The 20889-nt window shown below is 39.1% G+C and overlaps 1 protein-coding gene across 4 annotated transcripts in view; it reads left to right on the top strand.

The window, feature by feature from the left end:
- The window catches only part of Ttc29 (tetratricopeptide repeat domain 29), a 227248-nt gene that overhangs the window by 49638 nt on the left and 156721 nt on the right, over positions 1–20889 (top strand). For all 4 annotated transcript variants that reach the window (XM_017796729.2, XM_029560809.1, XM_008827488.3 and 1 more), the window contains one exon: positions 12854–13066. In XM_017796729.2, coding sequence (XP_017652218.1) covers positions 12854–13066 — 213 coding nt within the window. The remainder of the gene's footprint in view (positions 1–12853; positions 13067–20889) is intronic.

Consider the following 20889-nt stretch of genomic DNA (forward strand, 5'->3'; position numbering starts at 1 on the left):
CACCCATAAGGGGCGTGCACAAGAGCCTGCTTTCCCCCGCCTCCTCCCGTGGCGTGATCTCCAGCAACCAATCCGCTTCTTATGATCTCCAGCAACCAATCCGCTTCTTATACGTCATAAATGGGACCTTTGGGGCATATATAAGCAACAGCTCTCCCACTTCTCGGCGTCTTTGGTCTTCAGTCTTCAAATAAACTGCTGCAGAAGGATCCTGATTTGTCCTCCCGCGTCGTTCTTGCTGGCGAGACGGAAAGCGGTCAGGGACATAGATAGATAGATAGATGATAGACAGATGATAGACAGATGACAGACAAATGAAGGTTAAATTAGTGATAGCAGATAGACACTGAGTTACCACCTTGGTTTGATACTTGCATTGCATCTGAGCACCAAACTGAAGAAGTGAAGGTGTTGGTAAAGTTTTTAGGTTGAACAGTACACTGAGATTCTACCTTGACACTCCGTTTACTAATTAACTATTGAGTGTAGGTAAGTTATTTCATCTCTGTGCATATTGACTTCATCTCTACAGTGAGTGGTTGGAGCAGATATCTGCTTTTAATTCGCTTCCTGCTCTGATTTCTATGCCCTCTTACCTGGATATTGAAAGATCTGTCATTAAAAACTATGTGCCAACTTATTTACTTATTGGAGTGAGAAAACATTTTATGAAAAGTGGTCATGGAACCTTCTATTACCTTGTTTCTGCCTCTCCTTTTTGACATTTTAAGGTATCTTGATTTTTATTTATATGTATGTGTCTGTGTGTATGTTTGTGCCACACATGTGTAGGAATCTGTGGAGGCCAAAAGAGTGTGTCAGATCTCCTACAATTCAAGTTATAGGCAGTTGCGAGTCACTCCACAAGGGTCCTAGGAAGCCAACTCAGGTCCTCTGGAAGAACACCAAGCATTCTTAACCAGTGAATTGTCACTCCAGTCCCTTATGTCTGTCTCAATTGTCAAAAATAATTCCAGATCTTCAGAGCGGGTGTCCCCTTCCTCCCTCAACACTCCGGGGTCCCTCCTGAAACTGCACCCTCTGTCGAAGAGGATGACCGTCCCTGATAGAGGAGGACTGATCTTTGGTAAAGGGTATAGGAGTAGCTATGCTGCCTGCTAGAACCTCCAAAAGAGCTCTCAAGATACAGGTTCAATGTTCCTTTGGTTGCCCTCTACCACCTCCCTGTAAAATGCTCCAGTGACCTCACAAAGTTCCTTCTGGGATTATTTTTTATCATTGATATATGTTTATGAAAAATATAAGAAAAGGCTTCTGAAACAGGACAGGACCAAATAAAATTGGAATGTAAATATTTTATCTCACTTTCCAAGTCCTCTTTCATTTGCTAACTGGTCAAACCATTTGCTTTCCTACTTTTGATCTCAGCCTTATCCCAGCCCAGAAGTACTCTGTGGTATTAGTCAGTATGCCATGCCACAGTAAGCACTAGACAAAGCCCTTCATGACCTAGTCCACAACCACCCTCCAGACTATCCAGACAGCACATTAGAAGATGGTTCTTGGGGGCTGGAGAGATGGCTCAGCAGTTAAGAGTAGTGGCTGCTCTTGCAGAGGACGCAGGTTTGATTCCCAGCACCCACATGACAGCTAACAAACATCTGTAACTCCAGTTCCATGGGATCCGACGCCCTCTTCTGACCTCCACATGCATTGCACAACAGGGCTGTACTTACATACATGCAGGCAATACACTCATACACATAAAATAAAAATGATAAGTAAAAAATTTTTTTAAAAAGAAAAGAAAGGTGTTTCTTTAAGAAAGCTAACTCTGAAAATTAATACAGCATAGAGGGCTTCCAGAGAGGAAAAGCAGAATACAGAGCAAAAGAAAGACAGGTAAACTGAGTCAGTGGAAGCAAGAGAGTTTGGATGGCTTTGTATACAATGCAAGGTTTTCGATCATGTTTGAAATACAAGTAGGAATTAGGCTGCTTACACATTGTGGATGGAGTTACAGAACAGAGGAGACTAGACTCAGTGAAAGTATTTACAACATTAAAATGTGTGAGGAGAGGTAGGTTGGAAGAATAAATGCACAAGGGGGATAATATGCAGACATTACATAACAGAATGAGTTAGTATGCTGACGTAAGGCAGGGGTGGGAAAATAGAGGGAAACATTACATGCAGCATAAAAAGTAGTTCTATTCCATGCGAAAAATACATTACCTAGTAAGGAAAATGTTATGACAAATATAACTTAATGTGAATAGCTACAGTCAGATCACCAAGAGGAAATTGAATGAATTCACAGGAAAATCAGCAACTCCAAAAGTAATTTGAGTAATTGTGAAGTGCCATTTAATACTTCTTAAAATAACCCCCCAAAATGTAATCGTGGTTCCTTAAAGTACTACTCATGTGTATTACTGGTGGTACTGTGAATCATTTAAATGGTTTTGGAAAGCAATATACCATTATACAGCCTTTCAAAATGCTGTTATGAAAATACACAATAGAGAACGTAATTCTAATAAAATAATGGAGATAAGAAGAAAAATGATATTCAATTCTTTACAACTATGCAAAAAATTATGAGTGGGTATGGAAAAGAGTGGACTAAAATGAGCAAAATCAGTCCATTTTGAGGGATTGACGGTGCCACCACTGGTAATACTTTACGATATTTCCCTCAAGTGTTTCAGCCCGGCTGATCTGTTTTGGTTCTTTAACTAAATGCCCATCACACTATGCTTTTGCTAGAAGTTGCTTTTTTGTTTTATTGGGCTATATTCTCAAAGTTCTTTTGTATTTGGGGTCATAAGTAGAATAATTAACACCATCAAGGTTTGCCCAGAACAGAGGGAATCTCTAGACTTTGAGGATTAGAGCAGGAAACTGCCTGATGCAGGAACAACTTGCAAAGCTCTCTGCAGGTTTCCCTGTCAGTGTATCTAAGTCCTAGTCAGACAAGTGGCATAACTCAGCAAGGCCATTGGGCACGTCCCTTCCCTCTTCATAGTTAAAAAATAAATCCTAGGACTTTAGATGTAGCTGAGTTGGCCGTGTACTTACCTAACATGCATAAAGCCCTGGGGTCAACGCTCAGCACTGCATAAAACCAGTCATGGTAACACACTGCATGCCTGTGATCCTAAGCCTCAAGAGGTAGGGGCAAGAAGATCAAAAGTGCAGGCTCATCCTTGGGTACAAAGCAAGATGTGTTGGTCTTCATGAGACCCTGACTATCATCAATCAATCAATCAATCAATCATCAATCAATCAATTCTACATGTCCACTTGTAAACTGCTTTTAAACATGCATTATAAACGTGTTCTGTAGGAAGCTTGTCCTAGAAGATTCTCTGCCCAGGTTTCCCAGTGAGGAGGTGGGATGAGGAACTTTCCATTCCTACATCCCACATTTTATTTTTGGCAGAAATACCAGGAATGGATTGGGGGTGGGGGTTATCACCTACTGTCCCTTTTCCAAGATGCACTTTACCAGATAGTACTTGACAGTGCTTTCGATTCTGTAAAATTAAACCTATCCTTCAAACTTTTTTTTAAGAAATCAAATGGATTAGCATTGCTACTTCTGTTTGGATGAATTGTCCCTTTTTGGGCCATGTCAGTTTATCACTCATCTATTCTGTGAACACTTTCGTGAGACCTTACAATATTTAATGAAGAGATTCTTTTAAGTATTAAGAGCAATGAGAAAATTATACCATGTTTGATCTTTGTTAAAGAATCAAAGTCCGAGATCTTTGAATGGAACTTAGAATAAAAATGTAATTAGGTTACATCCCTAAAGTCTGATATATCTTTAAACAAGCCTGCAAATGAAATTTTATTAAAGCTTCAAATGAATTATTTCATTGCATTTTTTTAAAATTCATTTTCTTCCCTTTCTCTTTCATGTCTATGTTACCGACACTGCTGCTTGCATTTTACCTGTCTTTTTCAGAGTGTTTTAATTATTTACTGCTTAACGAGTGGCACAGAGAGGAAGCCTCGCCTGGTTCAGAGGAGCTGGTTCTGCAGCAGATTTTTCTGTCTCAAAGCTTTGCAAAGGGGGCTTAGCAGGCTGCACCAAGCCTTCAGCTCTCTGTGTGCTGAATAAACTGTTCAGAGGAGGTGTTTCCTCTGGCTATCTGGCAGTGTCGTTATGACCAGGGACCAGAGGAGCTCAGAGTCACTGCATGAAGCTTTCCAGTCAGTCATCAACAGCATTTAATCACACAAGTGACAATGTTCCACAGCAAAGAAAGGAAAGGAGAGGAAATGGAGAAGAGGGGAAAATGGAAGAGAGGAGACAGCAACAAAATAAAGTAATAAAAACACAGATACCAGTGCACCATGAAGTCACTGAGCATCTATGAAGTATAGACATTCGGCAAAGAAGACTGGGTGCAGCCAGACCCTGAGCTCGGCCTTGTCTTCATGTTTCAGGCCCTCAAAAAAGACTGCTCAGCAGTTGTCTATGAAAGGGATGACTGCATCACAAAGCTGAAAGCCCAACATTTGCCGTATCTTCTGAAAAGGCCTTGAGCATGAGCATTGAACAAGACAGTCACTAAGGCTACAGCTCTAAAGTGTAGACACAAAGACACAAATGACCCAGGGTCAAATAAGGTGTGTGTGTGCGTGCGTGCGTGCGTGCCTGCCTGCCTGTCTGTCTGTGTACAGGGGTATGATTCATGAGAATCATTTATTGTCCCTGGCAGTTAGTATTTAACTAATGTGGTTTATCTCCTTCCGTGCTCACCTAAATAGAACATTTTCTATTGTTTATGTATGCTTTTTCCTTTATAATGTACAAAATAGTATGTCCATTATCCACCAAAATGAAGATGTGGAGGAGAGACATTTTATCCTCTCCTCTCTCCTCGCCTATGTGCTCAACAATTAGTTTGGTTTATATTCTTACACACCCTTCTCTTTGCTCATATAAGTATTTAAATAAGATTGAATATAGCTTCTTTAAAATCCTGAGCAATATGTATTTTGGATAAGAATGGCATTATTAAATCCACAAAATATTCATTAGTTATTCTAAAGTCAATATCAACTTTATATCATCAGATTTTGATGTCTGTCAACACTTTTTACTTGGGCTGTTTGAGTACTAAGGGTGTAGCTCAGTGGTAGAGTGCTGACTAGTATAAACAAGTTACTAGATTCAATTCCAAGTTTTAAAAAGACTAATAATGATAATAATAATAATAAATATTTTTAAATGCAGTGAACATATGAAAATAAAATAATTTATTATATGTGGAAAATTATAAATTCTGAAAACTCTACAAGGATTATTAATGGCAAGCATTAATTTCATGTTTGTAGATTCTACAAAACAAACACTTTACATTTTGTGAGGCAGGGTTTCATATAACCCAGGCTGGCCTCAGACTCACTATGTAGCTGAGGATAACCTTGAACTCCTGATTCTAATGCCTCCACATCCCAAGGGCTAGGATAACAGGTGTGCACTAGCAGACCAGGTTTTTGTGGTACTGGGGATTAAATCCAGTGTTTTACATTTACTTTTTTTTAATTTTTGAGAAATTTTGATAGCTTCAACTTATGTACTTTTAAGAACAAAGATACTATATTGGACTTTTGTAGCCATGATAGACACTCAGAGAAAGAGTTTAAAGAGTAGAGATTTCTCTTCGCTCATTGTTTCAGTGCTTTCCTTCAGCCTGAGCTGAGGCAGAACTTCAAGATAGAGAAAGCATACAGGGACACAGCTGCTCACTTCAAGGAAACCAGGAAGCAGAGAGAGAACAAGAAGGGACCAGGGGCAAGATGCACCTTCCCAGTGATCCCCAGTGACCTACTTCCTCCAATGAGGCTCCACCTTTCAGTGCTGTGATTCACCAAAGGATTCATCCTTTCATTAATTAAGTCAGGTCCTTAGGGCTCATTACCCCAAAGCCCATCAGCTGGCAAGAAATCCTTCAACACATGAGCCTTTTGAGCAGGGTAAGTAGAACTACTTCACATCTAAACCATAGCAGTACCCAATGTTTCATCCCCAGAAATCTCAAGACACAGAAACCAACTGTCTGAGGTTTACCAATATTTATCAAATATTTGACAGTTAATCCTGTCTAATAACCACAACTCAGCTACCTAAAAATAAAAATCAGCAATAATTAATAACAATTCCTCTAGGATCTTTGGAGGTTAAGGCAAGTTTTCTGGATTTTCAAAAAGATCAGTCTGTGCTAGTTTGTCTGATATCAATAATAAAGGCTTTTATGAGTCTCCCTCTCCCACCCCCATAACACACACACACACAAACACACACACACACACACACACACACACACCTACCTATCTTCTTGAGACCTTTTTCACTGCCTGGTTTAATGGCAGCAGTAGCTTTTCTACGGTGCCCACCTGAAATCTGTGTTGTAAAGGATGAAGAGGAGTCCGTTAAAATAGCACCTTAGGGTCTGGAGAGATGGCTCAGTGGTTAAGAGCACTGGTTGCTCTTGCAGAGGACCTGGGTTCAGTTCCCAGCATCCACACGGCAGCTAACAACCTTCCAACAACTCCAGTTCCAGGGGATCCAACACTCTTTTCTGACCTCTTCAGGTATTGCACACATGTGGTGCACTTACATACATGCCAATAAAACACACATACACATAAATTAAAATTAAAATGTTTCAAATAGCACCTTAAATTTCTAAGTATCTTAAAGTAGCTCCTTGAGAGTTACAGGTATGTTTTCCTCCCAATTTTTTAGGGATGCTGTTGACTTACAGTCTTTGTCTTCTTGAATTCCATTTTGCAGTGGTGTGCAGTGGATTAGCGTGCACAGCAAATCTCTCCCAACAGCAGATAAACCATGGAAAGTGCTGTTTCCATGCGAAGGATGGCATGCCTTCACTATTTCAGTGGAGTGCCGTTATAATTATCGCAATTAAATGTAAAATCTGAAAGATAATGCAAATTGCTCCTGCAGTTAAGCTGAAATGGGAAGCAATGTCTTTTGTTTTTTTATGCCAGGGCAATAATATGTTTCTCTTTTGCTGCTGTTCAATATTGCTTTGATGGACATTTGTGTTTCCATTGTACAGAATAGTAACTTAGGCTGAAGATGTCCAGTAGTTCTGTATTCAAATGTAACATGAGATACTTAAAGTTTTATTGTTCCTTTAGGTTGCTCTTTTAAAGTGGAATATTTCCCTAAAGTCCTCAACAAATGCACACAATTTAGAAATAACTATGCTTAGGATGTATGCCGGTGCTGCTGAGGAAATGGGCCTTATGGGCCTGTCAAATTATTTTCATACAATTGTTTCTGCAATGTTATTTTTACTGGCAAATGTACAAGTTGATAGAAAAGGGAATAATTAGTTGCTTTCAGAATTGCTGATGCACGGAGCTGAAAGAGGCCAGGTCTTCGCATCTTAGGGACTGTGACACTTTAAATTACCTGAACAATACCAGCAACCATCTTTGGACATAATTAGCACCTTGCCCAATTAATGTCAAGACTGGAGTGAGTCACACTTTATTTGTGAAATATTATTTTACTCAAACTTGCTCTCACCCTTCTTGCAAACTTTGTGTGTGTGTGTGTGTGTGTGTGTGTGTGTGTGTATGCTGTTTTCTGAAGTAGGGCAACTTCTTATTACTCTTTCTTTTTCTTTCTTTTTTTTCTTCTTTTTTTGTTTCCCTCCCCCTTCAAGTAATCAATGCACTGCTGAACGAGTTCATTTTAATGCACTCAATCATGCCTCTAATGTTCGTAGCTTACGGGCGCAAGCATCAGTAATGCAGGAATGTTATATGGCTTTAGTTTGGGCCATTTCATAAAATATTCATGGAATCAAAAATGTGCATCAAAATAGCGGCAGGGAGAATTACATTTATGTTGCTGCTTTTATGGCAGCTTCACATTTAAACCCATTTGTGTTAATATCTAGTCAATCTTCCTACTTTAAAAAAAACCTAAAATGGGAGAGATCATATACATTCTCTGTTGCTTAATATTTGTTCTAGACATCTGCTGTGATGCAACAAATATCTATAAACTTTCAGCAATGTTGTGCAGAGGAGAGTAAGCAACAATTTGGATAATATCCAAATATATAAAATCATATTTTCTCTATATAGTGTTTGTCTTAACATCCTACCAAACATCTTGCAGTTTACAGCATTGTCTGGGTTTGGTTTGTATTTTTAAATAAGTGGATGGATTTCTTGTTTGTGCTGGCCTTAGATGAAATGAAACTCCCTTGTAGTATTTTTATTTTAAAAGTGCACTTTGCTTGAGGTGAAAAACTACAAATGTATGCCAAAGTCCTTAGTGCTTATGTAGATGTCAACTAATTATTAAAAACAGAACAAAATAAAACCGAGGCTTGGGCTCCATCTGTTCATACCTAGATACTGCTGTCTTCACACAGTTCTCCAAAGATGTATTTTCCAATGCTATTTCATAGTCTTTAAATAAACTGACCACTGATGGCACCTATCGAAGGCCATCTTTAGTCCCTCCATGAAGCACTTTGGCCCCATTCTCTTCCTGAATCAAATGAAGTGTTAATGGGTCATTTCTGCTTGATGTAGAGCCATGCTCTCCAGGCACTTAGCTCAGCCATACTGGACATATCTCCCTCATCACCAACACCACCCTGATGTTACATCGAAGAAGAAGATTTGCTAATGATCCTGGTGCTACATAACAAAATGTCCCCTCCCCTCAGGAGACTGTTAATACCCATGAGTAGCCCCCAGGGCCTCTCTTTGCTGCTCTTGTTTTATTGAGTTTTATTTTTGTGATATCTTGGTTCAATCATCCTCTTCTCTCTGCCCTCTTCCTCAGTGGAAAATAATGTTAGCTCTTGACAATTCCAGAGGACAACAGCCCTCAGACACTTGGATCAAGCTCTCTTATTCTAAAAGATGGAGAGTGGGATCTAGAAAATCTCTCCAGATCCTAATATATTAGAATTAATCTAGTAATAAAGGAGATATTTTATATGAACACTTCAAGGAAGTTGTAAATGATGCTATGAGCCAAATTTGAAGACCTGGCTCATTATCTTCATTGATGTTTACCCTTGGCTTTGTCAAAATGATTAGTATATTTATAGCCCTTTTCAATGTTTCAGTAACATTGTCAAAGTTTTCAGATAAAAGCAGTATGCATTGTACCTCAATTAGCATCAACGCATTTACTCAGAAAGTAAAATAATTACTAAGTCCTCGTCACAGGTAGAAACAGAGATTGGACAGAAATCATATCACTGTTAATCCTACCTAAAGCAACTGTGCATTTAAATTATTATGCTTTTTATATCATAAGCATATCTTTTAACATTTTAAGTCCAGTGTTGTGTTATATATTATTGCATACTTTCAAATTCTGACCAGCCTTTGGAAGTTGTGCTCCAGTTATCTGTGTGCTTATAGTTATTTGGATCAAATCCTTGCTGCTTTATTTACTTGCATCAAATAATTTTAAAAGCAAATCCTCGCATTTGAGAACTAAAAACTCTACTGTGTAAGCCCTTCTGTTTGAAACAGTACTGACCAGAACCCCAGAGACTGCCTCATCTACATGAGGCCATGGTAACTACATAGGGAACAGCCAAGAAAACTCCAGGTAACCTCACATGGCTGAGGACAAAGCAGAGGATTGGGACAGAGCTGGTTATACATCAGGTGCCTTCAAGCAGACCAACTAGAAGCACAACAGGAGTTGTTGTCTATGTTTTTGTTAGTGGTTGTCAGCAGCAGTCTGAGTTGAGTCACAGTCTTGCAGGCCTGGAAGAAACTAGACAGCATTAACTCAAATTAACACAAGAGATTTATGCCTATGGTTTTAAGTTAGGGAACTTAAGTTCCCTAACTCAGTTCATGAAGTATTATTTGTAGTAGAAACAGTTATATGGGGTTTTAGTGATCTAGTCTTTAACTCCTAATTGTGGCAAATTTTAAATGTGACATATATATATAATATCAGTCATTTAATCTTTGTGAACCTCAATTTTCCCATTAGTGAAAAGTTAGAAATTATAGTCATCTACTTTACCAGTTTGAGGAAGGCTAAATAAGATACTGTGTGGAGAAAGAAACTTTTGCTTTGACCAGTGCTTTATTGGTCCTCCAGAAAAGGAGGAGTCCATTCTTTTTCAGTGGAGCATCTCAGGCTCCTCCCTTATGGAAGTCACAAGTATACCCTTCTGAGAACTGAATCCTGGACAGTCTTGAACTAAGCAGTCCATTGATACTAACTTCCAAAGCTCTAGCTAAACTCAAGTTCAAACAAAAAATATCACTTCTAGTTACTCCAAGATGGGGTTTCATAGTAACCAATGTCCCAAAAGCCCTCTTGACTTTATTCCTGCTTATACATCATAGTCTGTCCAGAAAACCTCAGAACTCCCAAAGACTCAGCAACACGGAAGTCTGGCTTATGGGGAACACAGAGACCCTGTCTCCACCCTTCTCCACTGTTCAAATCTTCAGTTCACCTCCATTTCTCTACCTCTCCTTGCCCTGCTTAAGCCCTGCCCCTCCCCCTCCCCCATTTGGACATGGATATCAGTTCACATTTGAATAATTATGTCCCATTTGCATGTAATTTGAATTAATTGGGTTATCTGGAGTATCCTCTCACAGTTCTTTTTTTTTTTTTTTTCCTGGAAATACCTGGTTTCCTCACAGTTTCTTGTGCCCACTATTTCCTCTTCACATGGCCCAAAAGAAATATGTATCTCTGCTTTATGAGTAGAGAGATCCTGGAGGGAAGGAAAAGGAACTCATATTCATCTTTCCAGGGTTACAGAGCTGTACTTTGTGGGCAGAAACATAGTTAACAGAGGAAACATAACACATACACATGTCAGTGCTCCATTGTAGTTCCGAAAAATGAGGGTCATGGGTGTTTGAAGGAAGGTGTTTCTGCTGAGAGGTGCTGGATGGAGGGCAGTGATGAAAAGCCACACCTGCCTTTGTAGGAGGTAAGGAAAACCCACCAGCTAAAAGTCAGATTGGTGCAGCAAACTTCAACCCTCAGCATTTGTAGCAACGTGAAAAAAAAATAGGCATTATTTTTAAATGACCTCTACTGTATATTTTATTATAAAATAAACATTTTGGTGACAGAAACTTGAAAATACCAATAAGCAAAAATTTAAAAAATCAAGGAAAAAAAAAAGAACACCAGAACAGGAACCGCCCACCCCCCATACCCTTCCTCTCAGACATAATACTTTACAAATCTTTTACGTTTTTCTGGTATTTCTCTTTCTTATTAACACCTATATGATGGTATATTCTTCTGTAATATCAAATTAATGGCTCTGCATTCTCCGCTCTTCAAAGTCTTACAGCAAGAGTCTGAAGAGCGCAGTGTCCGCCTTTTGTTTAAGCAGCTTTGTTGACAAGCCCCCAGCATGGACGACATGAACTCACACTGCTCTCGATTTTCCTGAACTTTTTCTGTCAGTTACTTGTTGATGACACACCACAGTTGTTTATCTTTTCTTGAAAATATTATTCTTATTTTTGTGTGAATTTTTCGGAACAGCATCTTACCATGCAGCTTAAGACGGTCTTCTCCTTAAATCTGATCCTTCTGCCCTGGCTTCCTTAGCGCTGGAGTTACCGGTGCACGCCTCCACTCCCAGTTTTTGTGTGCATTCACTGATAGCACTCTTAATAGCAGAGTCAGTGCAGCAAATAGGGAAGAAATTATAGGTAGTAGTCATGGCTGCAGCTGTTCCAACCTGTACTATCCAATGAACACTGCAAAGGTTAACTTAATCAGGTTTGATAATATTGTTAGAAGGACTAATTCTAAATTTTGTACAGGACTCATAAGCTGGATTTACAGAATATAGTGACTATATTTCAGTTAGTTATTAAATGGTTTAGAAATGCTATTACTATAGCAACTGATAGCACTATCTGTGTTTATTGACTACTAACATTGTGACACATTGAACACACTAATTTCTTAAAATTCCACTTTAAATAGTACACTTTAATCCTATTTCACAGAATAGTAAACTAAGGCATAGAGGAGGCAGAAATTAGCCTAAGGCTAAACAAAAAGTAGTGAAGCTAAAATAAGAATAGGCTAATTTCTGCCTGAAACCTTCCCTTGCTCTAACGCACTACAGTTGGAGTGTCTAGATATGTGTTTAGCTAGCTAGGACAGTGACGTAGCTCTACTGCCGTTATAACTACTCACATTACAGATATTGGGAGTGTTTCCAAAGGCAATTAACAAGCAAAATTCACTCTGCAACATGGAACTGCAAACTACTCTTCTAGAAATACATTAGTTCATATTTCAAGGAATTAAATGATTTAAGGCTAATTTAGAGTTTGGGATTTGGGAAGCTACATTTTAGATCAAATGATAAGCGTACATTCAGAACAGAAATTAAACCACATTCCAGTCACTCGAAGCTCAACAAGGATCACAGATGCCTCCTTCAAACTCCCAGAAGACACTTTAAAATCTATAATATGTTGATCTGAAATGTGTGACCAATACGTCCCTTCTCAGCATTTCCAAGTTCTCTGTAAGACTGAGTGAAGCAGTTGCCATCACTTGGGAAAGTGATGCAGGGTGATGGTGGTGAGTACGGGCTCTGGAGAAGACTTTATGGTTCTAATGTCCATCAGCCATCTCTCTAACAGGATTCTATCCGGAATTACTGCTGAATCTGGTCTCATTAGAGATAAAATCTCCATTTTAACTCCTTTGTACCCTTAAAAATCCTTCACTGTATCCCACTATTTTCCTCTGTACCCTTTAATAGTAATGCTAAGATACATACAAAATTTCTGAAAGCATGTTCTGGCCTGCGCTTTGTATTTATGAATGGCTTTTATTCTTCAGGTAAGCTTCTGGAAGCTGCTCAGCATTATGAAGCATTCCATCAATTGACACAGGGGCGGATATGGAAGGATGAGACAGGCCACTTTCTCAACTTCTTGGCCTGTGAAAGTCTCGTGAGGACCTACAGATTGCTCGCAGACAAAATGTTGGAAAAAAAAGAATACAAACAGGCCATCAAAATTCTAATAAAAGCTTCTGAAATAGCCGAAGAAGGTGGGTGGAAAAGAACACTCTCACATTGTTTTATCTAATGGACAGACACTGGTTCTCCCAAGAGTGGAGTAAAAACTGTCGTGTTAGGGTGATTATTTCCTATGAAATGCAAAGACAAAACCATCAAATACTCTCAGATTTCACTGTAAAACAGAATTAGATGCCTTAGTGCTGACAATAAGAAATCCATTAGTTTCTTGAAAGCTTTATATCCAAAATTACAATCCACTAGGGGTACTGTTGTAAAATAAGGAACCCACAATGAGACAATAAGGTCTTATGCAAGAGTCAAGTGTATGTGTGTGTGTGTGTGTGTGTGTGTGTGTGTGTGTATGTGTGTGTGTGTGTGTTGTGTGTTAAAGGTTGTGTTTTTTGCAATCTGAGAGACCCTTTATTGTTTATAAATTCCCTATGGCCATATGTAGGAAATTATGATAAATATTTAGTTAGGGTCACTGCAATGTGCGTTAGACTTCTGCCTCTCAGAGCTCCACCTTTGGACTGGCATTGTCCACATCACCAGGAGGCATGCTCTAAAAGGCACTCTTCTCTCCATTCCAGACTGGTGGCATCAGAGTCTGTAGGCTAGCAGGATGCCCACGTGACACACATTCACACTCACAGCAATAGAAGCTCAGGGAAAGCTGCTCACATTGTTCATATTTTGCAACATCTGTATCTGTATAAAATTTAATGAAAAAATTGGAGCATATTTTCATAAGATTTCAATTTGTAACATGCAAAGAAAAATACCTATATGCTACTATATTACCATACAGTAATTTTTCTAATAGAGTAAAGAAGTTACTGTTTTGAAATAAAGTTTATTATCTCAAGGATATATTTAATTGGTTTATTAAATAACAAAAGACATTTTGAGTAAATAAGACTGATTTGGGGTATGATTTTAATTTACTAAAGAATAAAAGTAAACATTTGAACTCATTCTTTCTATCATTTCAATTTTTTAGTCACTTTGGTTGAAATATTCCAAGGAAATCACCATCAGTGAAAGATGAATCCCATTAGATGAGCTGCTTTTGCATAGATAATGAACCTGTGAACATTGGCATAAATCCTTAGCTCCTGTATCAAATGCTAGTAGCAAATTTTGGTCACATACAAAGTTATGCAGGAATTTCAATGTACAGAAATGTATGCTAGGAAAAGATTTGATTTCAATTTCACATTGACTATGTTATAGGATAGTTCGTAGAGAAAAGAAGGTTACTTGGGCCTCTCCTAACATTCAGAGGCTGCCTAGCAATCACCTTTCTGATAACAGCCATCACTTCGTAAAGAACTGATAAGGGAAACAGGAGAAACCGATTTCACATGCTATAGTAATATTTTTTGGTCTTTTTGAGACAGGGTCTCCCTGTGGCCCCAGCTGACTGGAACTTGCTATGTAGACCAGGTTGGCCTCGATCTCACAGAGATCCACCTTCTTCAGCCTCTGGAGTACTGGGATTAAAGGCATGTGCCACCATGCCTGGCTGCTGTAATAAATTTTAGTAACTTTAAAAAACCAAAGGTTATCTGTCCTTGTGTCTTCCATATAAGGAAGTACACAGGTTAAAGGGTTGCAGTATTTTATGCCCTCTGACAGCAGCTGACATGCTCTAGGATGAAACGTCTCTTCTTTTGTCTCAACTTTGGTCATTAAGGACCCCTAATACAGCAAGCTGATGAATGCCTGGAAAGTACACGCTTCCCACATTGGCTTATGTAGTATTTAAGTGATACTGACCTCCACTGAGGACTGAATCCTTCGAAAGGGCCTGTGTTGTGATGCACACATTGAGCACCAGCTTAGCATCATCATTCACTCATCTCAGTGTTTTAAGGTGCATCCCACTTGTAGCATGTACCATGACTTCCTTCCTTCTTGGGTTCAAATAACATTTCATTGTATGATTTGAGTACATTTCCTTTAATTACTCTTCAGCTGATAGACATATGAGTTGCTTTCACACTTCTGTTATTGTGAATAATGCAGTGAAGATATTTGTACATTTTAAGTGGGGTTTTTTATACATATGTGGGAACAGAAATGCTGAATTACATGTTAACTTAATATTTACCTTATTGAGGACCTACCAGTTTTCCAGAGTGGCTGTCCCACTAACTGTGTCTTTCTTCAATGTCTGAAGATTTCCGTGCAGCCACTTCCTCTCCAGTGCTTATCAAATCTATCTTTTTTTATTATAGTCATTCTAACAGATGAAAAGTGAGATCCCATTGTGGGTTTAATCTGCATGTCTCTGTTGTTTAATGATATTGGACAGTTTTTTCCCATGTTGTCTATTGGCCATTTGTGTATCTTCAATTGTGTTGCCTTTCAATTATTGGGTTGTGAGAATCCTTAATACGTCTTTCATCAGATATACGATTTGAAGATATTTTTCCCATTCAGTGTGCTTTCTTTTCACTTTTTTGCTTTCTCATTTAATCTTGATCAAATTCAACTTATCTATTGCTTTTATTTTGTTGTTTGTGATTTCAGTGTTATAACTACGAACACTGACTGACTACTCCAAGGTCACAATAATTTACCATAACATTTTATTCTGAGTTTTAATATTTTAAACTATATTTACTTTGATATACTTTAAACCACATTTAGATTTATGATCTATTTTCATTTGTGTTTGTGCTATGTGGAGGTACCAATTTCAGATTTTGCAAACTTCAACACACACACACACACACACAGGCACACACGCACATGCACATGTACATATGTATTAGTTCCTTTTCTGTTGCTATGATAAAACACCATGACCAAGGCAACTTATAGAAGAAAGACTTTATTTGGGCTTATGGTTCCAGAGGATGTGTTCATAATGGTGGGAGAGGTATGGCAGTTGTTGGCTGGAGCAGGAACCTGAGAGTTCACATCTTTATGCACAGATAGGAAGCAGAGAGAGCAACTGCATGTAGGAGAAGGCTGTGAACTCTCACCAGCCCCCATCCCCACAGTGATGTGCCTTCTCCAGCAAGGCCACACCTCCAAAAGGTTCCATGACCTGCCTCCAAAAACACCACCAACTGAGGACCATATCCAGGTGTTCAAATACTTGAGCTTATGGGAGACATTTCTCACTCAAACCATCACATTTTGCAAATCAGACCATAGATCTAAACAGCTTTGTTTCTTCCTTTCTGATCTGGTACTTTTCCTTTCAGCTTCCTAGTTTCTCTTATTATGATGTGGAGCACAGTAGTCTTAAATGGAAGTGATGCCATGGAGCATCCCTGTCCTCTTCCTGATCTGAAGTTTTCAGTCTTTCGCCATTAAGCATGATGTCAGCCAGGTGGTTTCTGTAGATGTCCATTAACATGTTCAGGAAATTTCTCACTGTTCTGAGTTTGTTGAGGGTTTTAAAACGAAAATGGATTAGATTTTGTCAAGTGATTTTTTTTGCACCAGTTGAAATGCTTTTGTAATTTCTTTGCCCCTCGTTCACCTTTTTCAAATTTTAGACAAAGCTTTTCTAACCTTTTTTCTTTTTAATTTTATTTATTTTTATTTTATGTGTATGCATGTATTGCCTGCATGTAGGTAAGTGCACACGTATCGTGCAATGCCCACGGAGGTCAGAAGAAGCTGTCAGATCCCCTGGGACTGGAGTTATGGACAGTTGTTAGCTGCCATGTGGGTGCTGGGATTTGAACCTTAGTTTTCTGCAAGAACAAGCAGTGTTCTTAACCTCTGGGCCACCTCTCCAGCCTCAATTCACTTTTTTATGTAATTTTTTATTTGAATGTTTGTGTATTTCATACAGGACATCTCAATCAATCTTAATAATCTTTATATCCCCTTCCCTGTTAGCACCCTCCCATACCACCCCCTGGAATTCATACATTCTGTCATTTGTGTTAAGGCCTATCATGTTAAGGTAGTGTCTCCAGACATCTCTCCAGTGCAGTTTCATCTCCTGAGGCCAGCCTCTGTAGAGTCCTTCACTTTAGGAAGATCAGCTCTTTCTCACCCAGCAGTAATCATTTGCCAATATTTCTTCAGCTAAGATTGGGATACATTGTCCATTTCCCCAGTTCTACGCTAGGATTTTGTCTGTTTGAGTTTGCATGGGTCTTGTGCATGCTGACACCATTGCTGTAGGTTCAAATGAGCAGGGTCCCAGGAGCACATAGGACTGTGTTTCCAAATGGCTATGCACCTCCTCCCTGGTTCTTCCAATCTTTCCACCCCCTCTTCCGTAATGCTCCCTGAGCCCTGGGGGGGGGGGGGAAGTTTAATATAGGAGTCCTGTCCAAAGACCAGCATTCTGCATACTCTTAATCTTTACACTTTGGATATTTTTGGCCTCTCATGTTCCTGGCCCTCTGTTGCATGAGGGAGCTTCATTAATAAGAATTGAGAGATGCATTAGTGTCCTCTTTGCTCCTTGTTCTATGTTCCATGGGCCTGTGGTGTAGGGATTGCACTGTAGATGTGCCACTTAAGCTTGGGCAATTCACAGACAATGTCTGTGTGTGACCAGTTGTGGAACTCTGTAACTATCTCTGTCTCTTGAAAAAGAAGTTTTTTTGATGGGTGATGACTGAGATACTTGTTTTTAAATGTAAGCATACATATTTTTCACATACTAAGAAATTACGTTAGTGTAGGAATGTGACAGTCTTGGGATTTTCTCTAAGATCTATGACTTCTCTAACCATGTGTATTTGGCTATGTTTACATTACCACACATGAATTTCCTCCCATTGAGTAGGCTATTATCCCAATTAGGTAGCTGTTGATTGCCCCCGTGATAAAAGTGCCACTACTGCACCAATATCATGTACTGTGCCCATCACTGATGTGGTTCTTTGGTCTTGAAGCTGATGTTGGACCACTAATTCATGTTCTCCTTAGCACCTTGCATAGTGCTCTCCAAAGTTATGAGAGCTCGCCTTCAGGGGAATTGACTTCCAGGTCTGTTCCAGCTCCATTACTCCAAATCCTGTGTCCGAAGTATGTTCTGTCTTCAGCAGTAGGGTCTGACCTTCAAGTTCTGAGAGGCCATCAAGTGCTGTGGCAATAGCCTGTGTAATTTTTGGAGTCGCTTGGATCACCCTGGTCAACCACTCAAAGGAGGGTTTCTCCTGTCTGCCACTGTTTCTTGTTATGAAGCCTTTAGCAATACACATGAATTTGTGTGGAGATACTGAATGTGTAATTCGTCATTAGGTTGTTGGACTAATATGATTCCCTCCGGTTTTTTGTACTAACTGGGCATTATTTGTCTCTCCTCCCTCTCCCTGTCTAACTCTTCCACCATAGCTTCCCCATTTAAAGTGTCCCCATTTTCCCCATTTCTCCCTTGATAATACCAGTTTTCTATGGTCCCACCTCTCTTGAGCTCCTTCTTTCCTTTTATCCCCAAGGTTCCTTGTATAACCCATCCCTCCCCAAATTGAAACAGTAATATTAAACCTCCAGACTACAAAAAGCCCAGGCCCAGATAGATTCACAGCAGAATTCTACTACACATTTAAAGATCTATTTCCAGTACTATTTAAATTATTCAAAGAGATAGAAACAGAGGGAGAGCTCCCAAATTCCTTCTACAAAGCCAGCATCACTCTAATACCAAAAACCAGATAAAGATACAACCAAAAAAGAAAACTATGGACTCATATCCTTAGTGAACATAGATGCAAAAATTCTCAACAAAATACTTACAAACCACATACAGACACACATCCTTCATTCCCTTAATATGATAGATATTAGTACAATTAATATTGATTTGTGTATGTTGAATCAACCTTAGGCCCTAGAATAAATCCTACTTGATCATAGTGTACAATCTTTTTATGTTACTCAACTTGCTTTTTTGGTATTTTTATGCATGTGTGATTTTTTCCCCTATATCAATAAGAACCCTTGATTCATAAGGTTTATTGATTTAGTTTCTAGTGCTGTCTTTATCTGGCTTAATGTCAAAGTGATACTGGCTTCAGAAGGATTTGGGAAATATTCCTATGCATTGCTTTAAGAAATCTGTAAGGGATTAGTATTAATTCTTCCTTGAATGTTCCATGAAGTTTTCTAGCAAGGACTCCTGGAACCAAGCTTTTCTTTGTAGGGAGTTTTCAATTGCTAAGTCAATTGCTTTGCTGGTTGTGGTCTTATTAGAAATTCTTGAATTAACTTCTTGAGTTAATTTCAGTGTTTGTGTCTTTCTGAGACATTGTCATCTAGTTTATCTAGCTTGTTAGTATAAAATTATCTAGATAATTTTCTTATAATCATTTTTATTTCTGTAAGGCCTATAATTATTTCTGTTCTTTCATTTCTGAATTCATTTTAAGAATTTGAATAGTTTTTTATTCCTTAGTCATTATAGTTAAAGGTTTATCAATTTTATTTAATGTTTGTTCGTTTTGTTGATTTTCTCTTTTTATTTCCATCTAGCATCATTTCCTTATTTCTGTTTGTTTGGCGCTTGCTTCAATTTCCTTCCTTGTTTTTGGTATAGCTCCTTATAACCGTGAACACTCCTCTGTGTGTTTCTTTCTTTTTACTCATCTGTTACTTAGCAGTATGTTTATGTCCGTACAGCCGTGAGTTCCCCACAGTTTGCATCTGTACATACTCTTAGTTCCGTTCGGTTGTGGATGCTGCCTTCCCAGTGACGTCTTCCCCGACAAACCCGACAACGCTTTGCCCTCTCACCTTCGGCCCTCCGTGTTCCCCTTCCCCTGCTGTGTAATGCTGCCTTCCCAGTGACGTCTTCCCCGACAAACCCATTAGAGCTGAAACACGCTTTGCCCTCTCACCTTCGGCCCTCCGTGTTCCCCTTCCCCTGCTGTGTCCCCACAGTGCTTACCACCATGCAACCTAACACAGTCTATCACTGCTTTCTGTCTCTGTCCCTAACTTCTAAAATAGAAGTTCTGATATATTTGTCACTCACTTTTAACGGTGCCGGTATTTCAGGTTGGCCTGGTTTTTTTAATGACACTTTTCTGTTGTTTTATTTCTCTGCTTTTGTTTTCTTATAACGTTGTCTTGGTTAATATTAGGAAAAGTTACCCAGGTTTAAATGTTATTTGTGTTTTATTTATTCATTTATTTACTTAGTGGTACCAGGGATGGAACCCAGGTTTCTGAACACAATTTGGGACATTCTACTGCAAAGTTAAGCTATTGGCCTTTCAAGTTCTTTTTTTTAAACTGATACAGTATTCCTCCCTAACTGCTTCAGCAGCTACCTCGAAACCTACCAGCACTGGTAGATTTTCCTTTCTTACCTCCTCTTTGCTGACTTGCACTTCATATATAGTTCAATGCAAATGATCGTGCCATAGCGAACTAGACAGATGATAGCATTACAGTGTGGTGATACTATTTAAATTTTATTACGACCTTTTATACATATAACTTTACTTTTCTCACATTCACCCCTTCCCACCTTCTCCCATCATCCTTCCCTCCTCTCACTAGTCCCCCAAACAGATTCCTTTCTGCTTCCATGTTACATGTGAATGTTATTAAATCTAGATCCCACATATGAGAGAAAACGTGCAATATTTTGTCTTTCTTCCCATCACCATTCATTTAATGCAGCAAATGCACAGCACACGCCATCAACTTCGGTTTACCCAGGAGGTCTCTGGCACAGCGGCCACTGTCTTCTACTCTACCTTTCGTTTCCCCAGATTCACCCAAAGCCCATCACCCATAACTCTAAAGCAGAGAAGAAATGAGGACACTGCTGTGATGAGCTAACATCCCCCAGACTGCATCACTGGCACCATCAAGTCTGCTAAAGTGAGACCTAGTAGTACATATCTCTGCAGTCAGTGAG

The sequence above is a fragment of the Nannospalax galili genome, unplaced genomic scaffold, assembly GCF_000622305.1.
Source record: "Nannospalax galili isolate Female #2095 unplaced genomic scaffold, S.galili_v1.0 scaffold1272, whole genome shotgun sequence".
NCBI classification, from domain to species: Eukaryota; Metazoa; Chordata; class Mammalia; order Rodentia; family Spalacidae; genus Nannospalax; species Nannospalax galili.